Below are 23,588 nucleotides of genomic sequence, written 5' to 3' on the forward strand. Positions count from 1 at the left end.
TTACCCAAGATGGTATCTAGGTCTGAAATTTTCCACTGATTCATCCCTCCTGCAAGTATCTATTGGGCACCTACTATGTGCCAGGCACTGGCAATGCAGCAGAGTAAAATACACAAAAATCCCTACCTTCAAAATGGAAAAGACATAGTATCTTAGAGTAGCAACAATTTCTAATTATTTGTAGTAATGTGAAGACTAGGCAGTAGACAAATCAAAAAGACAGCCAATCCTCAAACTGAAATTAAATAACACATTTCAATGCCCTCTTTCCTCACACCATGAACTAGAACTAGACATCCAAGGGAAAGGTGCCCCCCAAGTGTTCCTGCCCAAGCATGCAAGTGGTATTAATACACCTCTCCTGGGAAATAAAAACAGGTCAATAGAAAAGCTTGTATTTATAAGACGCTTCTAATCAAAACTACCTGTAAACTATCCTAAATCATCCCTACTAAGATATTCGCATTTATCTCTAAAATCCTTCCTGGAGAAAACCAACAACAAACTTCTTCCTGGTACACAAGATAAGTCCCTCCTTTGATTATAATCTAAGCAAAATAGAGAGTAGCTGACAATTGCCTTTCTTAAAATGGTGACCTTTCACAATAGTAATATAGTATTATAGGGTGAAGTGTGGGGAATACATACACATAAAATGCTTAGTGGTGTATAGTGCCAAGGTCATAGAGCTTTAAAAAGAAATTCCCCATATTTTTGCGGGGATGGGTTACTGGTACTCAAAGAGAGGCTGAGTAGCAATGGAGAAGGAAAGGAGGGCAGCATGATAATAAAGGGATCCGCGGATTCCGATCACATCTTCCTGAAAGCAAGGGAACAGCTGGAACAGCTATCACCCCTACAGCTCTGTCACCCTGACACCATTCCCAGGAGCACGAGTCTTTTCAACAATGGACTGGGTATAATGGCAGCTGGTCCCCACAGACTAGGTTAAGCTTCAAGACCTCCACTTCTCAGCCTTCTAAGATTCTCTGAGCTCACTGAGTTTCATCAAAATTCAAAGCTCCAGGCCCTGGCAGGTTGGCTCAGTGGTAGAGCATTGGCCCAGCGTGTGAAAGTCCCAGGTTCGATTCCTGGCCAGGGCAACATGAGAAGTGCCCATTTGCTTCTCCACTCTTCCATCTCTTTCTCTCTATCTCTCTCTTCCCCTCCTGCAGCCAAGGCTCCATGGGAGCAAAGTTGGTCCGGGCACTGAGGATGGCTCCATGGCCTCCACGTCAGGCGATAGAATGGCTCCGATTGCAGTGGAGCAACACCCCAGATGGGCCGAGCATCGACCCCTGATGGGCATGCCGGGTGCATCCTGGTCAGGCGCATGCGGGAGTCTGTCTGCCGCCCACCCCAGCCCCTCATTCCTCACTTCGGAAAAATACAAAAAAATAAAATAAAATAAATTCAAAGCTCCAGTGTGTGCTTGGATTAGGCCTAAAAGCCAGAAATAGAGCCCTGGTCAGGGCCTGGCGTTCTAGGCGTGTTCAATACAGTCTTCTTCTCAGCTGCCTTATTCACCACTGTTCTCCTGCACCACTCAGAATCTGCACTGAGCCAACAAGCAATATAAATGGGTTGTATAGATGAAGCCTTAGGATGGAAAATAGCCAAGTGATGAGGTTACGCTAACAAGGATAAGGCTAACATGCAGCAAAGCAGGATTTGGCAGTCAAGATTTACTAGATTCTAGACCTCAAAGAGCCACATAGCATTTGACTCCTTCCCGGACAGCTAGTAGAACGTTGTTGGAGGAGGAGCCATTAGGAGTGGATGCTGTGGACCTAGTGAGAGGTCAGGAACGATGGCGGCAGGGCTGGATGATGAGAGGGTGCAAGAACTGAATACTCAGTCACAAAGCCTGTGGTTTGCTAAGATGTGGCAACGGTATTAATAAAAGGAAAAGAATATCACAAAAATAAACAATCACTCAGAGGAGGAGTTCTAAAACACCCACAGGCTAATTACCTAATAATATTATGAAGGCTGATCTGATGAGTTACTAAACACAAAACATTTTTCACATCAAAAAAATTTCCCCCCATTGTACTAGACTTTAGCTTGACTCCTATAAATTTGATAAACGAATATTCATGTTTTACCTTCACCTGAAGAGTTACAAACTCCCAAAACACACTCACCATGGCTCCTCTATAGTATGCTGTCGTGATGGTTCGAAATCTTTCCTGACCCGCTGTGTCCCTAAAATTTGAAACAAAGGATAGAGTGGTTTTAAAAGACATCACCAGCATTACTGTGGAGAGACCCAAAGCTATGAGTGAGGTAATTCTGGTCTGTTCACAAATGAAGTGGTTTTAGAGGAGAGAGGAATAAGATACAAAGGGAGCCTGTTGTGTGTCTGTGAAGGGGAGGCAGTGGTGGCCCCGGGAGCCTGTCATGAGCTCACAATGACTTGGGTGAAAAACTTGGACCATGATGACAAAAGCAGCAACAGGAAAACCCATGGTCTACTAGGAACTGGCATACAGTATTAGTCAAACACATGTGGGAGAGAACAGAGAATAGTTCTAAATTCTTGGACTCCTAGAGGTAGTTACAATCCCTTTTAGAAATGTCTAATGGTTAAGGCATTTTTCTCTCTTGAGTGAAACTCTGATTTCTGTACAAAGAAAGCAACTGGGCTGGACTTATTACTGTAGATCCTGCTCAATAGAGCACACCAAAATGGATCTCCTCTAGGACCTTTTCAGCTGTGGAGCCCGTAATTAAATGGGAACTTGGAGTTTAACACATAATTGTTGATGATGTTTCCAAAGACTTCAAAATATGAACAAGACCACGATATTACATAAGCTTTCATATACTCTTGCGTAGCTGACAGCATGCCGTTAGGATACATTCTAGAAGATACAAAACTTTCCAATTACATTTATTGAAATAATCCCTATAAAGTAGGTCAAACTTCCTTGATATCTGTGAAAAACCAATATTCCTAAATTTGACACTAACAATACTAATACACTCCCTGTGCTACTAACACAACCTAGATTGTACAATTTAATTGTATGGAAGGAAGTGGCGTTTGTGAAAATACACTAGAAATCTAATGCATACCTAACCCAAAAGAGAGATGAGGCCCGAGGGAAATACAGTAAATTTAAAACATTAATAAACCCCTTCATACTTACATCCTCGTTCCACAGCAGAGAAAAAGGTTTCGGAGGGCTGTGTTCCTAGTTCTGCCACTAACCAGCTCACAGCCTCAAATGAGACTCAAGCCACCTACACATTGGCTGGTATGGCAGGCCCTCACCTCAGTAATCTTACACAACCCTTGTCACTGATCAGGATTAGCTACACAGGACACTTGTTTGGTACATGGCAAACAAGTCATGGGGACAATACAAGCCAAGCACCCTTGAGTAGACTAACCGTATTTTGATTCTAACACACTTGATTTAGAACCAGCTCTGCAGCGAGACTGAATAGAGACCACTTTGCTGCTGAGAGTATCTGTAAGTAGTGCCATGATGTTATATTAAATTCTAGCTAGCTGATCACCACAGGCTCCTAGAAACACTCCCTATGCTATGATCAGGACTACACATCACAGAATCAGAAATTCTCCTTAAAGATTATTTTACATCTTTAAAACATTTGGCTTCTTATTAAACACCAATAGATAAAGAGGGTAGCCTGTGGTGACCTCACACTGTTTCCTAACGACATACTGGATCTGCTATACTAATATACGAGGTTGACATGATGCTCCAGGGGATTTAGGTAGCTGTCTGAGCTTTATCTCCAACCCAGACACAGGGCCTCCTACTCTAAGTGCTAGTTTCCTCCTCCATAAAGGAAGGTCCAGTGAATTTCAATATAATGTTCTAACTCTATCCCTATTCCGAGATTCAAAGAAGAAAAACAGCCTAGGAAATAAGTTTATATATTACTTTACCATTTTACCCTGTGTCGTCTGTGTAGCACTTTATTTCTAAGCTATGTCTACTGCTGTCATCATCACACATTAGATCAGTAAACATCATCAAAAACCTTTCCCGGGGCTCCAAGTCTATATGGCTCCATGGAAGGTGCTGTACTGAAAGAAATTAAACCAGCTTATAGGAGGTTAAACAAAAAATCTATGAAGTTTCTCAGTTCAGGCCAAAAATGTTCAACCTGGCCATCTGGAAGAACCATGCTTATTCACTATACTTGACAAATTCTTCAGGAATTAACCAATCCGATTTGGGTGGTCTTATGGAGATCTTTACCTTATATGTTGCAACATGAGAGATGAGAAGTATGACTATTTTATCCCTTATTTCCTAGTCCAGTAGTCCTTTTTTTTATTATTTAATGAGAAGAAATATGCAAATAAATTATAACGTATCAGAACTGGAGGAGAACTCAGATATCAGTCTAATCAACCAATATACAAATGAGAGAAAGTGGACCCTAAGAGGAGAAGTTGCAACAGACCCCACGTTCTCATCGTAGAGGTATTATTCTTGGCTGGAGCCCAGGTCTGAGCTTCCTGTTTAAGGTTTCTACCACTGGACTACTAAGCTTTATCTGATTTCACAGCTGTAACAACTACAATAAAAAAAGTCATTTACACTTTAGAATTTAGTTTCTTCCCCTATAAAATTAGCATTGGGGAAGAATGAGTTCTCAGCTCTCTTCTGGCTGTGAGTTAGTGATATCATTCCTTACCTTCTCCATCATGGTGGAGAGACCTTTGAATACCTACCCATTTCCCCCTGGTTCTGATAAAGAAAAGATGCGTTAGCTACCACAGAATACCTCTAATTTCTCACAATGCACATTTTAATTCCCACTTTCAATTCCTGACTAAAGTAGAAACTCTGTATGTGTGTATATATTTATTTACTTACCATATCTGAAGTTTAATTTTCTTTCCATCTAGTTCTATCGTTCTGATTTTAAAATCAATTCCTGCCAGAAAAAGAAAGACATTCTAAATTTCTTCAAATATAATCCAAGTCTTATTAGAAAAAGGACAAAAATTTCTATTGAAAAAAATCTCTCCAACGCTGTGGAAAATGTGAACACAGAGAGGGTGTGAATGGTATGTTTATTCTGACTGCAGGCTAAAGAAAGGAATGCTAATTACTCTGCAAAGAATCCCCACACATGTTAAATGCAATGTAGTATATGTCTCATTATTTTGGCATAAACAGATCACATCCCTCAAAGTTACATAATTTTTTTTTTTAAACATTTTTTTTTTTTTTTTTTTACAGAGGAGAGGGAGAGACAGAGAGAGAGAAGGGGGGAGGAGCTGGAAGCATCAACTCCCATATGTGCCCTGACCAGGCAAGCCCAGGGTTTTGAACCGGCGACCTCAGCATTTCCAGGTCGACGCTTTATCCACTGCGCCACCACAGGTTAGGCAAAGTTACATAATTTAGACTGAGAACATGCCATATTTTCTACTTCCTGAAATACATATAAAAAATATTTCCTACCCCTCATGCCCTATCGGTCCCTAAAGACAGCCATGGGGCCTCTTCACAATGTCTTCTTCCATCTCCTTCCACCTGTTTCTTTAGAAATCTGTAACTGGCTAAGCAAACCACCAAACAAAACAAAACAAAATAACACCCTGTCTATTTGAAGGCAGTGATGGAAAAACCTGTATATTTATTTTATACAGTTAAGAAGTATTTTACATAAATTTTAATAAATGTTCCCCACATCATACTGGCTAGAGCTGAAATAACTAAAATGGTTTTAGCCCTGGCTGCAGTTTAATATTACCTAGGGAGCTTTATTTTATTTTTATATGTTTATTTTATTGAGTTTAGAGAGAGGAAGGGAGAAGGATGGATGGAGGGAGGGAGGGAGGGAGGGAGGGAATGAGAAAGAGAGACAGGAACATTGATCTGTTCCTGCATGTGCCTTGACTGGGGATCAAACCGGCAACCTCTGCGCTTTGGAACAATGCTCTAACCAACTGAGCTGGGGAACTTAAAAAAAAAATGTTTATAACTAGGCCTGCTCCCTTCCAAAAATTCTGAGATTCTGACTTAATTGGTCAACATAAAGTCTGTGCCATAGTAATTTCCAAAGCTCTCTAGGTAATTCATTCTAATCTGAAGCCAAAGTTAGAAGCATTCAACTGGGGCTGACAGATAGCATGTGGAAATCATTTGGGGCTTGGGCAGGAACTCCAAGTTCAACTCCTCCCTCACATCTTCTCCCTACCCCCCAATATGATAACTCAAAACGTATTAGGCAATTTCAACTACAAAGCACCACAAAGTCTTGGACAAGTATCAGCATGCTCTATCAGGAAAAAGCCGCTACTCTTCTTAAAGAGACCAGTTAGAGAATACAATGTGACTGTAACGTGCTAAATCCTCATCATCTGGCTACTCCGATTTCTTTGAGATTTTTGCATTCTTTTGCATTCTATACAGAATCTGGTAAAGTGGTTTCCAAGACATTAAAAAAAACACATGTCAAATATGTATCCTCTAAATCAGTGGTTCTCAACCTTCCTAATGCCGTGACCCCGCAATACAGTTCCTCATGTTGCGGTGACCCCAAACCAAAAAATAATTTTGGTGGCTACTTCATAATTGTAATTTTGCTACAGTTGTGATTCGGAATGTAAATACCTGATATGCATTATGTATTTTCCGATGGCTTTAGGCAACCCCGCTGGGGTCGTCGACCACAGGTTGAGAACCACTGCTCTAAATTGACTTAAACATTAACTGTAGTAATCTGGGGGGAGGAGAGCCTTTAATGTCATGTTACTACAGAGTTTCTACATGTCAATATTGAGAGCATCCAAAAAGGCTGCCTGCCAACTCCAGCTTCATAATACCTAGGCATAAAACAAGTGGGTTCCTCCTTTTCCTCTGCATTGCACTTTCCCCTCAGGGACCTTTTTAAGGTACTCTTGTGTATCTTGAAATAGACAACAATCATACCCAGGTAAATCTGGCAGGACAGCTTCTCAATACTCCTTCTCCTCACTAATAACCAAACAAGTGCAGTACTGGAGACCCAGTATCCCCAGGTTATCCAGCTCCCATTTCCTCCAGGGTACCTCAGCATTACAGGGTCAGCAGTGGCAGGAGCAAAACTCAGCAAAACAGTATGAGTATTATTGTTAGCATCACACAGAGTTTACTGTGGCCACCACTCATTTAAGATTTAATATGCATTGATTTTTACTGTGATTTATCTTTTTTTTTTCTTTTCCAACTGAGAGGAGGGGAGATAGATTCCCACATGCGCCCAGATCAGGATCCACCTAGCAACCCCTATCTGGGGCTTATACTCTGCCCATCTAGGGTCATGCTTACAACTAAGCTATTTTTAACGCCTGAAATGGAGGCTCCATGAAGCCATCCTCAGTGCCGGGGGCCAATGAGCTTGAACAAATAGAACCATGGCTGTGGAAGGAGAAAAGAGAAAAGGAGGAAGAAGGAGGAGTGGAGAAGCAGATGGTCACTTCTCCTGTGTGCCCTGACTGGGAATTGAATCTGGGACATCCACGCACTGGGCCAATGCTCTACCACTGAGCCAACTGGCTGACCAGGGCTGTGATTTATCATTTTATACATCTCCAAGTCCAGTGTCACAAAGACCTTCTAGGGATTTTCAGCTATCTTTTATCTCTTTTTTTATCCAGGCATCAAGAATAATGCCCAACAGGCACTCAATAAATGTTTCTTGATACTAACATTTACAAAGAAATTCATAATTTTCCAAATTCACAGAAACAGAAAATAGAATGGTAGTTACCAGGGGCTAACGGGAGGGGGAAATGAGAGTTTAATGGGTATAGTTGGGATCTGCAAAAGATGAAAAAGTTCTAGAGACCTGTTTGACAGTGTTGACTATACTTAATACTACTGAACTATACACTTAAAAATGGTTAAGATGATAAATTTCATGTTTTTTTGTTCACCATAATAAAAAAGAAAAGACATCCATGACTGTCAAAATGCCAACTGTAGCTGGAAAATTAACTTTCTCAGTTGGAAAGCTCAAGTCCAACATTCCATCATTTAATAATAGTTCATTCACAGTTTAAATAAGAGATGGTGTATATCAAATGCCTGTTTATATGAATACTTCCCTTATGTTGGCTTATTGAGATTTTAACTCTTGTTCTTTCAAAGTTGTTTCTGCCTGTAGTTGGGAGTCATGGGCAACTTTTCCACCTTTATTCAATGAAGCCTTTTGAGGTTCCCTTAAAAGTCTCAGTTACTCTCCATTCATTTAAAACATTTAGGAAACTTTCTACTGACCTAGCCTTTTGTTTTTTGTATTCGTTAGAAGGGTTACCTTTCTGTTATCTGAGGAGGATTTACCATTATCTGGGAAACTGAACTATCTTTTCACTATTCAGCAGTTTTCAATGTTTATAAAAGTGTGAACTGGAATTTAGCTTTTGTTTATGTGCTTGTCAGGAGCCAGTTGACAGACATATGCTGCAGAGCACAAATTAACACAACTTGAATTTCATTAAAAATGGAAAATATTGTTCGTATTATTGAAAGCAGTGGATTTGGAAGTCAAAAGACCTAGACTGTAGGTTAGGTTCTGTCATTCACAACTTTTAGGAGGTTGCTTAATTGCTCTAAACCTCTATATTCTCATTCTTAAAAAAGACTGTAAGGATCTATTAGATAAATTAGATAATGTATATGATCGAGCTGTGGGAACTTTGAAATGCCATGTAAATATAAGATTCAGATTCTATATATTATCCAGCAGATCTTGTCACTTCGTGCATGGATTATAATAGCTTCCCAGGACATGTGCCAACCTCTCTCCTTGATCTAATTCCCTGCAAGCCACTGTGAGAATAAGTTTCAACAACGCCTGCAGTGATATCACCTCATTATTTAGGAAGCCCTGGATCCAACCTCTCAGCCTGGTGCTACAGCCTTTCCCACCAGACACCCGGCTCTCCTGACACCGCACTCCTCAGAGCCTCGGTTCAACTTCGGCCTCGGCGTCTCAGCGGGCTGCGCGCGCCCTCCCCTCTGTGTGTCCACGGCCAGCCACCTCGGCAGCCTCTCGGAGGACGCCTCTCTACTCATGCAGTACTCTCCCTTCTTCCTTCCTCCGCTGTCCACTCAGCCATGGTCACCCCCTCTCGAAGGCCTGGATTTTGCACAGTAATTCAATCCTGTGTTATTTGGTTTATTAACTTATTGCTCTGAATTGCTCTAACATCAAGCAAAGGTTCTATCCTCTCTATCAGTTAGATTGTACAAAGAGACACGTATTCAGTACAGTGCATAATAAATGAAAGGTTAAATACTCTTATGAAATTACATAAAGGTTAAATTCTACTAAGTATGGAGAGAGCTAACAATACCATGGAAGTCCAAAGTTTTCCTAATATACTACAGCAGTTTTCAACATTTTTACACTAGGGGACTGGTGAAAATAGGAGAATTATTTTGGGGACTTTAGGGGCAGAAATCACCATAAGCATAAGTGAATTCGACTAAGATCACTTGGGTCTACAATCTTCATACATCAGTAACTCTTTTGTGGACCAGCACAAAATTTCTGGTGGACCGGCCCGCAAACTGGAGGTTGAAAAACACTGTTCTATAGTAACAATAGTAAGGATGCTAAGAAATCTTATTACAGTAAAAAACAAACAAACAAAAACACAACAACAATCGAAGATCTTTATATTACAATTAGTTTGACAATATCAGTAGACTATATAGGTTAATAATAATTTTTTTTTATTTTTTTATTCATTTTTAGAGAGGAGAGAGAGAGGGAGAGAGAAAGGAGAGACAGAGAGAGAGAAGGGGGGAGGAGCTGGAAGCATCAACTCCCATATGTGCCTTGACCAGGCAAGCCCAGGGTTTCGAACCGGCGACCTCAGCATTTCCAAGTCGACGCTTTATCCACTGCGCCACCCCAGGTCAGGCCTCATTTTTAAATTTAAAGGAAAAATAAGTTCCTAAGGCTACTCCAGGATTAAAAGAATAACCAGTCATAGGAATAATAATACAATTATATCAATTAAGATGCTTTCTGCTGTGAATAACAGAAACCCCAAATCAAACTATCTTAATTTGTTGACTCATATAACAAGCCCAGTGGTGAGTTGGGGTTCAGAGAGGGCTCAGTCCGATAGTTCCGGCTCATTTCTCTGCACCTCCTTTGGCTCTACCCTCCTGGGAGTATCAATTTCATCCGCTGACTGTTAGCAGTTCCTGACCAGAACAGCAATACCAAGAAGAAAAGAGATCATCTTCCTGTGCCTCTTTCTTAAAAGAGAAGAAATGTTTCCCCAAAGCCTCCAGCGACCTTTCCATCATGTCTCATTTTTGGATTGGAATGTCATGTTCTGGAGACTATGGCTAAGTTCCTGAGCCAACCACTGCATGGGCAATTACCAAGATTAAATTAATCTAAACCTATCCTAAATTTAGATTAATCAAGGTCCATCCTGGGAGCTGGGTCACTCTCCCCCAGATCCACAGGGCTGCTAAAATTAGAATGGAAAAGCTACTGAATCATTCATAATATGATAGAATACTCAAATCTATCTGATTAATACAACTTTATATTCATAGCCATATGAAACAGACAAATCATACAGCTATCCTGACTGCCCTGGCATGAATGTTTTTAAACTTCATGACAACTATAGTACTTCTCTGAAGGTAATTTCGTCTAGTGTTCAGCCACAAGCCAGAAAATGTGAAGATGAAAAAAGGACAATGAGCCTGACCAGGCGGTCCGCGCAGTGGATAGAGCGTCGAACTGGGATGCGGAGGACTCAGGTTCGAGACCCTGAGGTCGCCAGCTTGAGCACGGGCTCATCTGGTTTGAGCAAAGCTCACCAGCATGGACCCAAGGTCGCTGGCTTGAGCAAGGGGTTACTCGGTCTGCTGAAGGCCCACGGTCAAGGCACATATGAGAAAGCAATCAATGAACAACTAAGGTGTCGCAACGAAAAACTAATGATTGATGCTTCTCATCTCTCTCCATTCCTGTCTGTCTGTCCCTATCTCTCTCTCTCTCTCTGACTCTCTCCGTCTCTATAATAAATAAATAAATAAATAAATAAATTTGTCCTGTTTTGTAAATCAATTTCTTAAAAAAAAGAAAAAGGACAATGAGCAACCTAAGGAGCTGCCACAGCATCTCTGTGCTAAACCGTGATCACTGCCGGGAGAGTTCCCGAGCCCACAGTTCCAAAGCCCTGGTGTGTGCTCTACCCTGACTGTTTAGACTGCCGCGGAGGGGGCTGTCATAGGAACAGCAGCAAGAACTTCATTACAGCTCATCCTGTGGTAAGGGGGCGCCTTTCCTTTTTTTTTTTTTTCATTTAAAAGGACTATATAATATCAAAAACATAGCTTCTGAAAGGCATTACATTTTCAGAATGCCCTTCACAATTCAATAGCCTTTCAGAGAGCATTTTTTTTTTTTAGCAGCACATCATACAATAATTCATGTCCAAAATAATGACCCTGAGTCATCTACTCATGAGCAATCCATGAGCCGCCAGGCTGCATGCAGCCTTCCTTCCCAGCTGGCAGCGCGGCCCAGCCTCTTCGCTCAGCACACGGTCTCCAACGTTGCTACCATGTTTCTGGAATATGCCCTGACATTCATCTTTTCATGACTTGAATTTTTTTTTATGGAAGCACCAGTTCTCTCATTAATATTTATCTAGTCAATTACATGGGAAACCTAAATTAAAAGAAAACATTCCCAAGGGATTCAAAGCCATTTTCATTTTAAACACACACACACACACACACACACACACACACACACACACACACGTGCACACGTGCGCGCGATTTTTGTTTTTTCTGAATAGATTCTCATGGTAAACAGTTACTCTTAACTGATACATATACACTATAGGACACAGGGAAGTGAGTATGAAAGGAATCACAGATTTCCAGACCTAGAAAGTACCTTAAAGTTTGTTAAGTGTGGTCTTCCCTTTGTACCTAAGAAAACTGAGTCCAGAAGACTGAGCAACTTATCCAGATTCACAAAGACAAATTTTAAAAGGGGTTGAAAGTGAATTTTGGCATTTAAAAATCAGGTTTTCCCAAACAGACATGTACAACTGAGGAGGCTTCTTTCTCCTTAAGGGTCCTAACAAAACCCTAGCAACCACGGAAATGTCCACAGTAGGAGAGGAGACTGCCTTGGTGTTCAAGGTAATACTCGTGAGCAGTGAACAGCCATGTGTATCAACATGAGTGAACCCAAAAACAAGTGAAAAGAGCAACTGCAGAAATTTAGTCAAACCACTTCTACAAAATTTCAAAAGTACCAAAACCAACAGTATCTATCATTTTTATATACATACAAGTGTAATTTAAGTATAAAAATATGCACAGGAATAATTATCAACAAAATCAGGATAACTGTTACCTCGAGAGAAATGGAAGAGGAGGGATTAGGGAACGGTTCACAGGGACTTCACTCAACTCTGTAATTTATTATTTCTAAATCTGTGTGGTTGTTACAGTGTTTTATATTAGGTATACTTTTGTATACCTGAAATTGCTTATAATTTTTAAAAAGCAATGATTTCTTATCTAGAAAAATAACATATGGAGGCACTCATTCATTCATGATAGGAGAAAAATTAAACTAAATTTTAGAGATGAAAGGCGCCTTCTGGATTTAGAGGGGAGGTGGAGCGGCACTGCCTCCTCCTGCCCTTGTTCAATATACAGACGGCCTGTGATCAAGAGCAAAACAGGATCAAGCTCAGAGAGTGAGGGGACAGATCAGGGGCTTAGGGCAGTAGGCAGTGCTGGCTACTCAGATTTCAAGCAGGGGTCAGGGACATTTCCTTCCCTGCCTGGAGGTATAGGTGCTTCCACTTAGGCCAAGGGAAACAGAAAGAATATACATTTGGTCACTATTGGGAGTGGCACTCTGGGGGAGAACAAAGGAGTTCTGATTTTTCATTCCAAAGACTGGAAAGAGGAAGCCTGGAGACGGGGATGCGGTGAGGAGAAGGTAAAGTTGTACTTGAGGCCTCCGCATTGCCCAATCGACCCATAGGAAGAAAAGTTGGCAGAGGCCTTACAGGGAGGCTCTAGCAAGGGATATGAAGCCAGCACTTTGAAAAGCACTGATTATCAGTCATTTCTCAGACACCTGTGGTGCATTTGGAGGCAACTGGAGGGAGGGCTTGACCAGCAGTACGGAGGGAAGGAAACTTTGACCTGAACCACGTCCACAGTTAACAGATCTACCATGGAACTTGGAAAGACCAGTGTTGAGCCACCTTTCATTCTACAAATTAGATATAGTTTAACATGGAAAGGGAACAGATTGACAAAATTCTTTTACACTGAAGCCAAATTAGTCAGCCAACAGATATTTAACAACATAATCTTTTCTGTTTCAAGAGAACAGGAGGGCACTAGCCAGTTGGCTCCTGGCGTGTGGATGTCCCGGGTTCAATTCCCGGTCAGGGCACACAGGAAAAGTGACCATCTGCTTCTTCCTCCCCTCACATCCCCCTTTTCCCCCACAGCCATGGCTCATTCAAGCAAGCTGGCCCTGGCACTAAGGATGGCACCAAGGCCTCGCCTCAGGCACTAAAATATAGCTCAGTTGCTAAGCAATGGAGCAATGCCCCAGATGGGCAGAGCATCATCTGAAAGGGGGCTTGCTGGGTGGATCCTGGTCAGGGAGCATGTGGGAGTCTGGCTATCTGCCTCCCTGCCTCTCACTTAATAAAAAATAAAAATAAATTTAAAAAAAAGAGAGAGAATAGGGAGGTTGCCATAGGTTTGTGAATAAATGAAAGGATACCATGGCTAGAGTATGAGAAAGAATAGGAAGAAGGACTTTTCCAGGTCTTAAGACTAACTCTCTGGGCCCACCAGACCTTCAGCATAAACTCGGCGCACTTTTGCCCTGTGGGTGGTGTAGCACACACACAGCTCTCTCTTCTGTCTGATGTACCATCTTGGTTTACTTGAGAAAATCTGCTGCTTGGCCCAGGAAAATCAGGGGTAGAGAAACAACAGGGACCTTCAACTGAGGTTTTAAACACATGGTTCCCACTGAAATTTTTCTAAAAGTCCAATAAGGATACAGCCAAGAGAGCCAGGAAAAAAAAAAATCTTATTTCTGGGACATTTAGGCTTACAGTGAATGACTGCAATGCAAGATTCTAAAACTGGGTTTAAAATCAATGAAGAAAAAACAAGGGCTATCTATACCCTTTGACCCACTTTAAGAAGCAGAAAGTTAACACTGCACTTTCACAATTAAAAACATGTACTTTGCCCTGGCCGGTTGGCTCAGTGGTAGAGCGTCGGCCTGGCGTGCAGGGGTCCCGGGTTCGATTCCCGGCCGGGGCACAGAGGAGAAGCGCCCATCTGCTTCGCCACCCCTCCCCCTCTCCTTCCTCTCTGTCTCTCTCTCTTCCCCTCCTGCAGCGAGGCTCCATTGGAGCAAGGATGGCCCAGGCGCTGGGGATGGCTCCTTGGCCTCTGCCCCAGGCGCTAGAGTGGCTCTGGTCCCGGCAGAGCGACGCCCCGGAGCGCCCCCTGGTGGGCGTGCCGGGTGGATCCCGGTGGGGTGCATGCGGGAATCTGTCTGTCTCTCCCCGTTTCCAGCTTCAGAAAGATTAAAAAAATAATAAATAAATAAATAAAAAACATGGGAGTTATTGGCATCTATTTAAAAAAAATAGAAAAAAAAAAAGAAATGGTACATTATTCACTTCCTTACTCAGATTTTAATTGTTAATGATGAAGATAGTGCAGATGGATCCTGCCAGTTTTGAAACTTTGACACCCACATTTTGCTTATGCCTTTTTTGTAGACTCTTAAACATGGAGATTAATGAAATTTTACAGTAGCTGTCTTTAGCATAATTAACTAAAATCTCTAATTAGAAAAACAGATTCCTGAAATAGGAAAAAATAAGAGTCATAGATTGAAGCTTTAAAATACATTTTTCTCCAAAATAAATTAAGGTCTTGGAGAAAATATGCAAATGTAGAAATGAAGTAAAAAATGTTACTTAGATTAAAAGATGTTCAAAGCATTGCTCTTTTGTAAATACACATTTTTTTAATTTCATAAAAGCATATTTTCACCAAGCACCAATTTTGTGGTATATTTAGAACCATTTAACTTTTGTTTTATTTATATTCAAATTTACAATCTTATTTTTTTTGTTTGAAAATTAAAAAGTCTAAAGTTTAGTACGAAAAACACTTTAAAAGTAAGTTTAGAAGACACTTTAACAACAGTTTGAAATGATCACTGACAGCTAAATGTTAGTTTTGTTAAATCCAACACAGGACAAGGAGGACTTATTTTTAAGTAGACTAACAAGTGGTCTGTGAGTAGAATTTGCCCTTTAAAAGGACACTGGATTGAAAAAATAAATAGAAAGACTAGAATTTTTCAGATTTCTTTGGTTCCTCCATTCTGTGACAAGGAAGTGATCATTTAAACCCCATTTGTGGTATAAATCAACACTAACACATACTACCACTTCCTGCTGAAAAGGCAGCACATCTTGACACTGTTTCAGAATTTCTTAATTGTTATTGAGTTAAATTCAACTCCGGGCATTCTTCATAAGACAGCAACACCCATAAAATCTAATCATACCCACAAAAGGTAACACACTCAAAAAAAAAAAAAAAGGTAACACACTCAAACTAATTCTAGAAATTAGGAAGTATTTACTAATTTTTCTCTGAGCCATAAACATATGCATGACAAATACAAAAATTGTACATTTAAGAATAGTTTTAAATAATGTCTACATTTGAGAGTCTCCAAGAGCATTATAGACTTAAATATAAAGATTAAATTAACCCTTTAAATGTCTCTGGGAAAATAAAAGGGACAATTAACAAATCATTATATACTAAAAACTACTAAAATACATATCTCTTGAATCACAAATAAAAAGTTTCTAAAATGCTAGAACTACTAAAATATCAAGAGAAAAACAGAAATAGCAAACAAAGTAAAATAACAGCTACAATTTTAGGAATAATTGAGAACTTTAAGTCTGAGTAAGGAGCCATACAGATTACCCAGGATTCAACTCACCATTTGAGAATGGCCAAATGAATGTACAAGTCTCTTGCACTTTCAAAAGGAAATGTGCCTTAAGTGTTACTCAATCTGGAAATAGCAATGTGCCTGAAGTTATCAAAATGTAGATTCTAGAGAGAGGTTCTCAGTGTTTTACCTCCAATAAAATCTCTTTTCATAAAGAGCCTAATTTATGAACTAAACTTTCTGCAGAATTAAAGTTAAGAATGCCTCTGAGCCTGAACAGGCGGTGGCACAGTGGATAGAGCGTCGGACTGGGATGTGGTGGACCCAGGTTCGAGACTCCAAGGTCACCAGCTTGAGAGCGGGTTCATCTGGTTTGAGCAAGGCTCACCAGCTTGAGCCCAAGGTCGCTGGCTCGAGCAAGGGGTCACTAACTCAGCTGTAGCCCCCCAGTCAAGGCACATATGAGAAATCAATCAATGAACAACTAAGGAGCCACAACGAAGAATTGATGTTTCTCATCTCTCTCCCTTACTGTCTGTCTGCCCCTATCTGTCCTTCTCTCTGACTCTCTCTGTCTCTATCACACACACAAAAAAGAGTGCCTCTGAGATTTCCATCTCTTTCCTGTTATTAATTCACGAGCAACTCAAAAACCAAACTACCTCTCAGTGAAACCAGTTGCATCTCCTTTGTTCCATCTACTATTTCTGAGAAAATGTACCTTTTTGGCAGGCACACCACTCCAGCATGAGTCACTACCACTTTCCTAACCCTGGAATTTCCTTGTTTGCACTTTGACCACTCAGGGTCAGGTTTGTTTCATTTAAGGGTAAAGGGAATATTGTGGTTATTTGAAGGATGAGTAAAAAAAGCAAATCCCTGATTTTACATACTATTGCTATGGGAAAACTATACTCCCAAATCACTGGAATTATAACTGGAAAAAATTACAACTACATTCCAATGATGTTGCACCAAAAATGCAGTGAAACTGATCTGTTAGATCTTTCCAAGTACTGACCATGTATCATATTTTCCATGCATTTGGAGGTAAGTGAAAGCTAAGAAGAAAAAGAATTATAAAGTAATAGAAGTAAAACTACCACATAGTGCACCTAACTAAAAGCAAATGATAGATATTTTTACCTTTGAGAATGAGTTCTGAAACTAGGAAAAACAAAAAAATGTTACCAACGTCAAGTATCAGCAACTACGGCTAAAACGGAATCTGGCTACATTTTTATTATTTTCCAGGAATATTTCCAAATCACTTGTTTAAGAAATATTTCAGCTTATATTGGTGCAAAATGTTAAATTTAGTAATTTTTCCTCTCCCTGTTACGACAAATCAACCTTTCTTTAGGAGGGGGTAGGGTGTCAGTACCAAATTACTGGAGTCCAAGGAATCTTCATCTAATCCTACCCTCCTACAATACCCACCTCACCTCTTCCCATCTTCTCCCTCTGACTTCTGTCTAGATAAAAGGAAAGTGATCAGAGATGATAAAATAAACACAACTACAAACTTCTCAGTGCTCTGAATCTAGTTAACAAAAAGGGTGTTTTATTTATTTTTTTCTTTTTATTTCTAAACTATAATCTGGTTTTCCTATGCTGCTTACTCAAAATGGTTTGATATATGTTTTTGTTTTCTCTTTTTTTCTTCAGAAAATTAAATTTAACAAGGTGATATTGGTCAACGAGAATATATAGATTTTGGGCAAACATCTCCACATCATTTGGACAGTTGATATGTTGTATATCCATCACCCAAAGTCAAATGATCCTACTCACCACCCAAAGTCAAATCATCCTCCATCACCTTATATTTGTCCCTCTTTATACCCCTCCCCCTCTCCCTATACCCTACCTCTCCCCCTCATCCCCCCAATCCGTGACCACTGCACTCTCATCTATGTTCATGAGTCTCAGTTTTGTATCCCACCTATGTGTGGAATCATAAAGTAAAAAAGGCTTTTCTTGATCAAAACCAACATCAATGTTATAAAAGTATAACCAAAGTAAGCAATACTTACAGCTTACTGCAGCCATAGAGACAGATGGATAATGACAATAAACTATTGCTAATGAGGAGGGTTAAAACAAACAGATCGAGTATATTCAAGTAAAAGAGTAAGACAAAAATCAACAAAAATGGCAGATTGTAGTTTTTTCCCAATCAAAAATGAAAAACGATTAATGATTATATCATCCTGATTTTTAAACACAATTCCCTCTAACACCAAAGTTTAAAGTTGATAATACTCTATAACCTTCATGCATCCAGTTCATGCATCTCTCATATATATAGTAATCCACCTTTAAACACGACATTTCCTAACTTTATAGGGTGATAAAAGACTTCGCCAGTTAACTACTTCCTTGACTTGGCTTTAACACAATGCAATGGCCCGAGCTGTGTGCTGGCTGGCGCAGTGGATTAAGCCTCGAACTGGTAACGCTGAGGCTGCCAGTTTGAAATCCTGGGCTTGCCTGGTCAAGGCACATCTGAGAAACAACTACTAATGCTAGGAGTTGATGCTTCCCATCCTCCTCCTCTCTTCTCTCTCTCTCTCTCAAATTAATAATACAATACAATACAACGTTACTACTAGGCTGGTAAACCAAAGATCTTCTCCAACCTATGTTTCAGACTTACAGATGCTGTCCAGACTAATGAAGAAGCTAGAAAACTTCCTATTTTCTTTTGTCTCTATTACCCCCTAATTTCCATTTTAAAATTCAAATACCAAATGATGAGTAATAATTATATTCAAAGCATAAAATGAGTGCGTTGTCAAAATATGATACAGCAGACTTTAGATGTGACTATTATTCGCCCAAATTCCAAATCCCAGTATTTGTGGGGGGTGGGGAGGAAGAAAACCTAAACAATATTGACAAGTAACCATTTTTAAAAAGCCACCCTAAAAAGAAAAAAAAAGCCATTCTGATACTTAACGACTTGGAAAATCAGCCAGTGACACATTAAATAATTTCTCTAAAATTGACCAAAAACTATTTCAAATTATATTTTATAGCTTGTTTTTATAATACCAACTTCAAAGTATAACATCTCATTCAAGGTCTGCCACCCACCCCCAATACCAAGGAAGAGCCTCACATGTTAAAGCAAGAAATTAACTGCACAGTTTCTACTGACTAGTCCTCAACCTGGGATAGGTGAATTATTCACCTTATACTTCCCTTTACCCACTTCTTTGAAGATACATAGTTCTTCCCAACTCCTGGAGAAGTACTTTATGGATCACTGAATGATCACTGTTATGCACCTGCCTTTCTCAGGCAAGTTTTACAAAATTATAAATACAAAATGCTTTTTTTTTGAATAGGTCATAAACAGGCAACTGCAGCAACTGACAGATATTTAAGATACAGAGGACCCATTTGGAAGTCTCTATCCTGACTTTGGGTCCTAAGAGCAGAGAACCTTATTTCCTCAACAGAGTATATCTGGGAGTGAATAACCAAGGAGCTATGTCTTCTCTTGGATAAGTACAGACACACTGCCTTGAAAATACCATCCTCCCCCCTCCCCCAACACACACACACACACACACACACACACACACACACACACACACCCCTCCCCTTACTTCACAACGCTGGAGTAGCCACTCAAGGCAAGCCTTATGTCTTTTCACCATGAAGAAATATTTGTAAGACATGAAAAGTAATCCTTTATCATAATCAACATTATACAGAAACTTAGAAAGTATTGATGTTATAATGTTAAAAGTAGTAAATATAATGTACTATGTCTGTAACTATGTTGAAAATAGGTGCATATGTGCAGCAACATGTGAGACAGTAAAGTAGTTATATTAGGGTGTGTTACTATGAGATGCTTTTTGAAATTATGAACTTAAGATTTTCACCTATTCCATTATTTTTGCATTAATCGATTTTGAAGAAAATATTACACATGCTAAAGTTGAACTGGTAGTACTCACTACAGCTATACTTCAAATTCTACATTAAAGAAGCTTTGGGAAACTGCTCTTGCAAAATCTGACCATAGAGTATAATGCTGTTTCTACGGGGGAAAAGCATTTAAAAAGCATACCCAACAAACAATTTGCACACTCCATTTGAAAACAGCCCATGTTAACTGAAGACTTCAACCATTATTCACCAAGTAGATCAGACAAATTGATCCCTCTTTCTCTAATTCCTACAAGTCCAATTTATTTGCTGTCAGCTGAAAGAGAGTGTGGGGGAAGACAAAGAAAGGGACAAAGAGATGTGTGAGCTTGCTTTCACATGATGTGTCTTCGTGGCATCTGCAGAAACAAACCCAGGAAGAAGGGCATCATCTGCAGACTGCATGTTTCCATGTTATCCCTGTTCCTAATTAACAGATAATTCTGATCATATTCAATTAATCTAATCAATTGCGAAATAGGAGAGGCCAACAGCGCAAGCTTTAATACAGTGAGCTTATTGGACTTTGAAAGCTGTTCAGCTGAGCTCAGCGAATTCCCACACACCCAAAGGGCTCAAGTGGCCTTGGTGAATAATTTGCATTGTCTATTTTTAACTCATATTTCTACTCATTAGGTCCCATATTACAATGTAGATTAGAAAAAAAAATAGCAGGTCTATAGAGATTATTTAAAAAATAAACTCAGGAATACAGAGGGTAGAGAATTCTGGACTCTTAGGGATGTAAGGGATGGATGGAGCCAGAGTAGAGCCATATATAAACAGCTGAGAAAAAAACTAAAAAAAAAAAAAAAATCCCAATGACCATCAAGTTGAAAATTTTACCTGTGCAATTGAAAAGGTGGTATTTTACAACGCTAAATTTACCTCCTCAGTTTTTGACTGATAAAAAAGTACATGGTAGCACCCTAACTATAACCCTCAGTTACTAATATGAAAAACAAAAACAAAATTATCCACTCACATGATCATTTTACAGACACACTGTCATTTCAAGGATGTCCTCAGGCAAGCCTGGGGCAGGATTTCCACATCTGGTGGTCACAGCGTTTTGTTCCCAGTTTGGACAGTGTAGTCATTAGGTCAGGAAATGCACACTACAGTGATGCAAAGAAGTTAAGAAACATGATACACAATGACTGTGTATTTTTAACCCCAGATGGTCTGTCAGCAGAATAAGGAGGAAGGTGAAGGAAAATGTCACTGGCCATTTTGGGAACAGAAGAGACCACAACCACTGGGTGCTGTTCTTTGCATGAATTTCTGAAAGTGACAGAAGAAAGCAGAAAAAAACTGTACATTCAGAAAAACAGATATTTAATCTACTTTGGATAAGCCTTTGCAGGCCTCAAGAATGAAGTCCATGCTTGCAGATTATAATACTGACTTTGCAACCAATTCCTCAACTAATGTGGGAGTACAATCCATTCTCAAAATTATAGAACAGAAACTGAGAAATAGAAACTGACAAGCTTTACTTGGGCGATACAAAAGAGATGGCTAAAGATTTTTCAACCATATATGATACAACGAGGTTTAGTTTAGTCAAATGTGTCACGCTTAATGAAAATCAAGTTGACCAATGAAAGAGCAAGTTTTAATATTTAATTTAACAAAAAGTACCGAGCCCAACACGAACCTGACACTGTGCTAGGTGCTAAAGAATACAGAGAAAAGTTACAGGCCTCAGGGAACTGCTAGGCCAGCAGTCACTAACATTTTGGAATGTGAAAATCCTACAGCATACATGTCTCTTCTGCAAAATACAATACTAAGGCCTGTTCTTCAGGAGCAGGAACTAACAATAGATGATGAACCAAAAGAAAACAAGATTTTCTAAGATACGAAACTGCCTGCTTTAATTCTGTGATTCCCACAAGGAAGCATATAATTATTTCACTAAAGGCTGAGAGTAAACAAGTGGCATTTGTCTATCACAAATGGCAACATGCTAACAGCAGTTTTTCACTGTTGTTTAGAAACTAATTTGGTTTAAGATTTAAGACAGCTTTTTAAAAAGTACTCACTGTCGTATCACCTTCACATTTCCTCCAAGCATTCCTGTATATATAATATAGTCTTAATTGAGTTTGAAATTATCTCTGAACTCTAACAGCTTTGATGATTAGATGAAAATTAAAATGAACAAATACCACATTTAGCAAAGGCTGAAGAGCGCAGCAAACCTCTGTAGCTCAGGTGTAGTCTTGAGTCCCAGACTCCAAAGTCTTTTGTCTGATAAACATGATGAAAATCTATTCAAGAGCTACCATTTCTGGTGCACCTTCTGTGCGCCAGGTATAAGCCTAGGGATGAGCCATCATTATCCCCCATTCCACCAATAAAGGACTCGAGGCTTAAAGAGGTTAAGTATGTAATTTTCCCAAGACAACAAGCTAGCAAGTGGCCAATCTGGGATATCTGCTAAGGAGAATTCTGTGACTCAAGTGACACTGACAGTGGAACCTCCTTTCAGAGTCTTCCCTGGAGGTACTAACTCACCTTACAAAGGATCTGTGAAGAAGCAGTTTCTAACAGAGCACAAAAAGCTGAACCTAGTTCTAGGTCATCTCTAGATCATAAAAGGAGAATGGTCTCTTCTGGGTGGACCTGAATGTTAGGTATTAGTTCTTTGAGCCCTCTGAGTAGGCTTAGTAGAGCCGTTCCATAAAGAATTCATATTCTAGATTAATATGAAATAGATCTGATCATCTTGGCATCACTGAACTGGAAGAATCCGTCACAGCAAGTCTGTTTTGAATCAAAGTCAATCTCTTCCCCAGGGCAAGGCCCAAAGTAATGGAAGTTCAGGTGGAAGAACAAAAGGCTTTTAGGATTGAAATCTATCCTAGTTAACCTGCAAGACAGGGATTGTGAAATTGACACTGCACCAGGGAACTGCTCTTGGTCCCACAGGAAAGTCTGGGTACATGGAGTCCCATCAGTGGTCAAATTGATTTCTTGGCCATTTAGAACAGGGGTCTCAAACTCGCGGCCCGCCGAACAATTTTGTGCGGCCCGCAGACTAATCCACGAACTACAGTTTCTGGTCGTTTTGTGACACTGAAAAGTGTTGCATAACAGTTGCCTTTTGTAGACCTAGTGCGGCCCGCCAAACGGCTGTAATCTTGCTCTGCGGCCCACATGCTGAGTTGAGTTTGAGACCCCTGATTTAGAAGATACCTTTTAAATACTTATAGATTTCTTCCTATATGAGATGAATGCTTTTTCTCTAATTATAGTTGCATCTTCCAATTCTCAGTTTATAATGAAAAAGAAACTATATTAGAAATAACTATAAATGCTTGTAAAGCCAGTGGCCATGGCCACCATCACAGCCGCCTGGCCTGTGCAGGTTCGCATTAGATTCAGACAGATGGTAATGAAACAATGAAGCCAAGAACTGGTGGGCCATTAGCTTTAATCCTAGCTTGCACCAAGCGGGCAAGAAATACACACAGTGGGAAAACACTTTCCTTTCCATTCAGGACTCCCAAAGCCACTGACTTATCCAAGTTTCCTAGCATCAAAGGTTTATACCTTACCAACCTTATTCACCTCTGTTCCCATCTCCTTCTCTCTGCACAGACTGGCTTCTCCTTCAG

At 40.0% G+C, this 23,588-nt stretch overlaps 1 protein-coding gene across 1 annotated transcript in view; it reads right to left on the bottom strand.

Annotated features, from left to right (window-relative positions):
• RAB8B (RAB8B, member RAS oncogene family) overlaps window positions 1–23,588 on the bottom strand; it is a 73,993-nt gene that overhangs the window by 16,694 nt on the left and 33,711 nt on the right. Inside the window, exons 2-3 of the mRNA XM_066341531.1 lie at window positions 4,866–4,926; window positions 2,148–2,208 (exon numbers count right to left, since the gene is read on the bottom strand). Coding sequence (XP_066197628.1) covers window positions 2,148–2,208; window positions 4,866–4,926 — 122 coding nt within the window. The remainder of the gene's footprint in view (window positions 1–2,147; window positions 2,209–4,865; window positions 4,927–23,588) is intronic.

Source organism: Saccopteryx leptura, chromosome 6, assembly GCF_036850995.1.
Source record: "Saccopteryx leptura isolate mSacLep1 chromosome 6, mSacLep1_pri_phased_curated, whole genome shotgun sequence".
Lineage (NCBI taxonomy): Eukaryota > Metazoa > Chordata > Mammalia > Chiroptera > Emballonuridae > Saccopteryx > Saccopteryx leptura.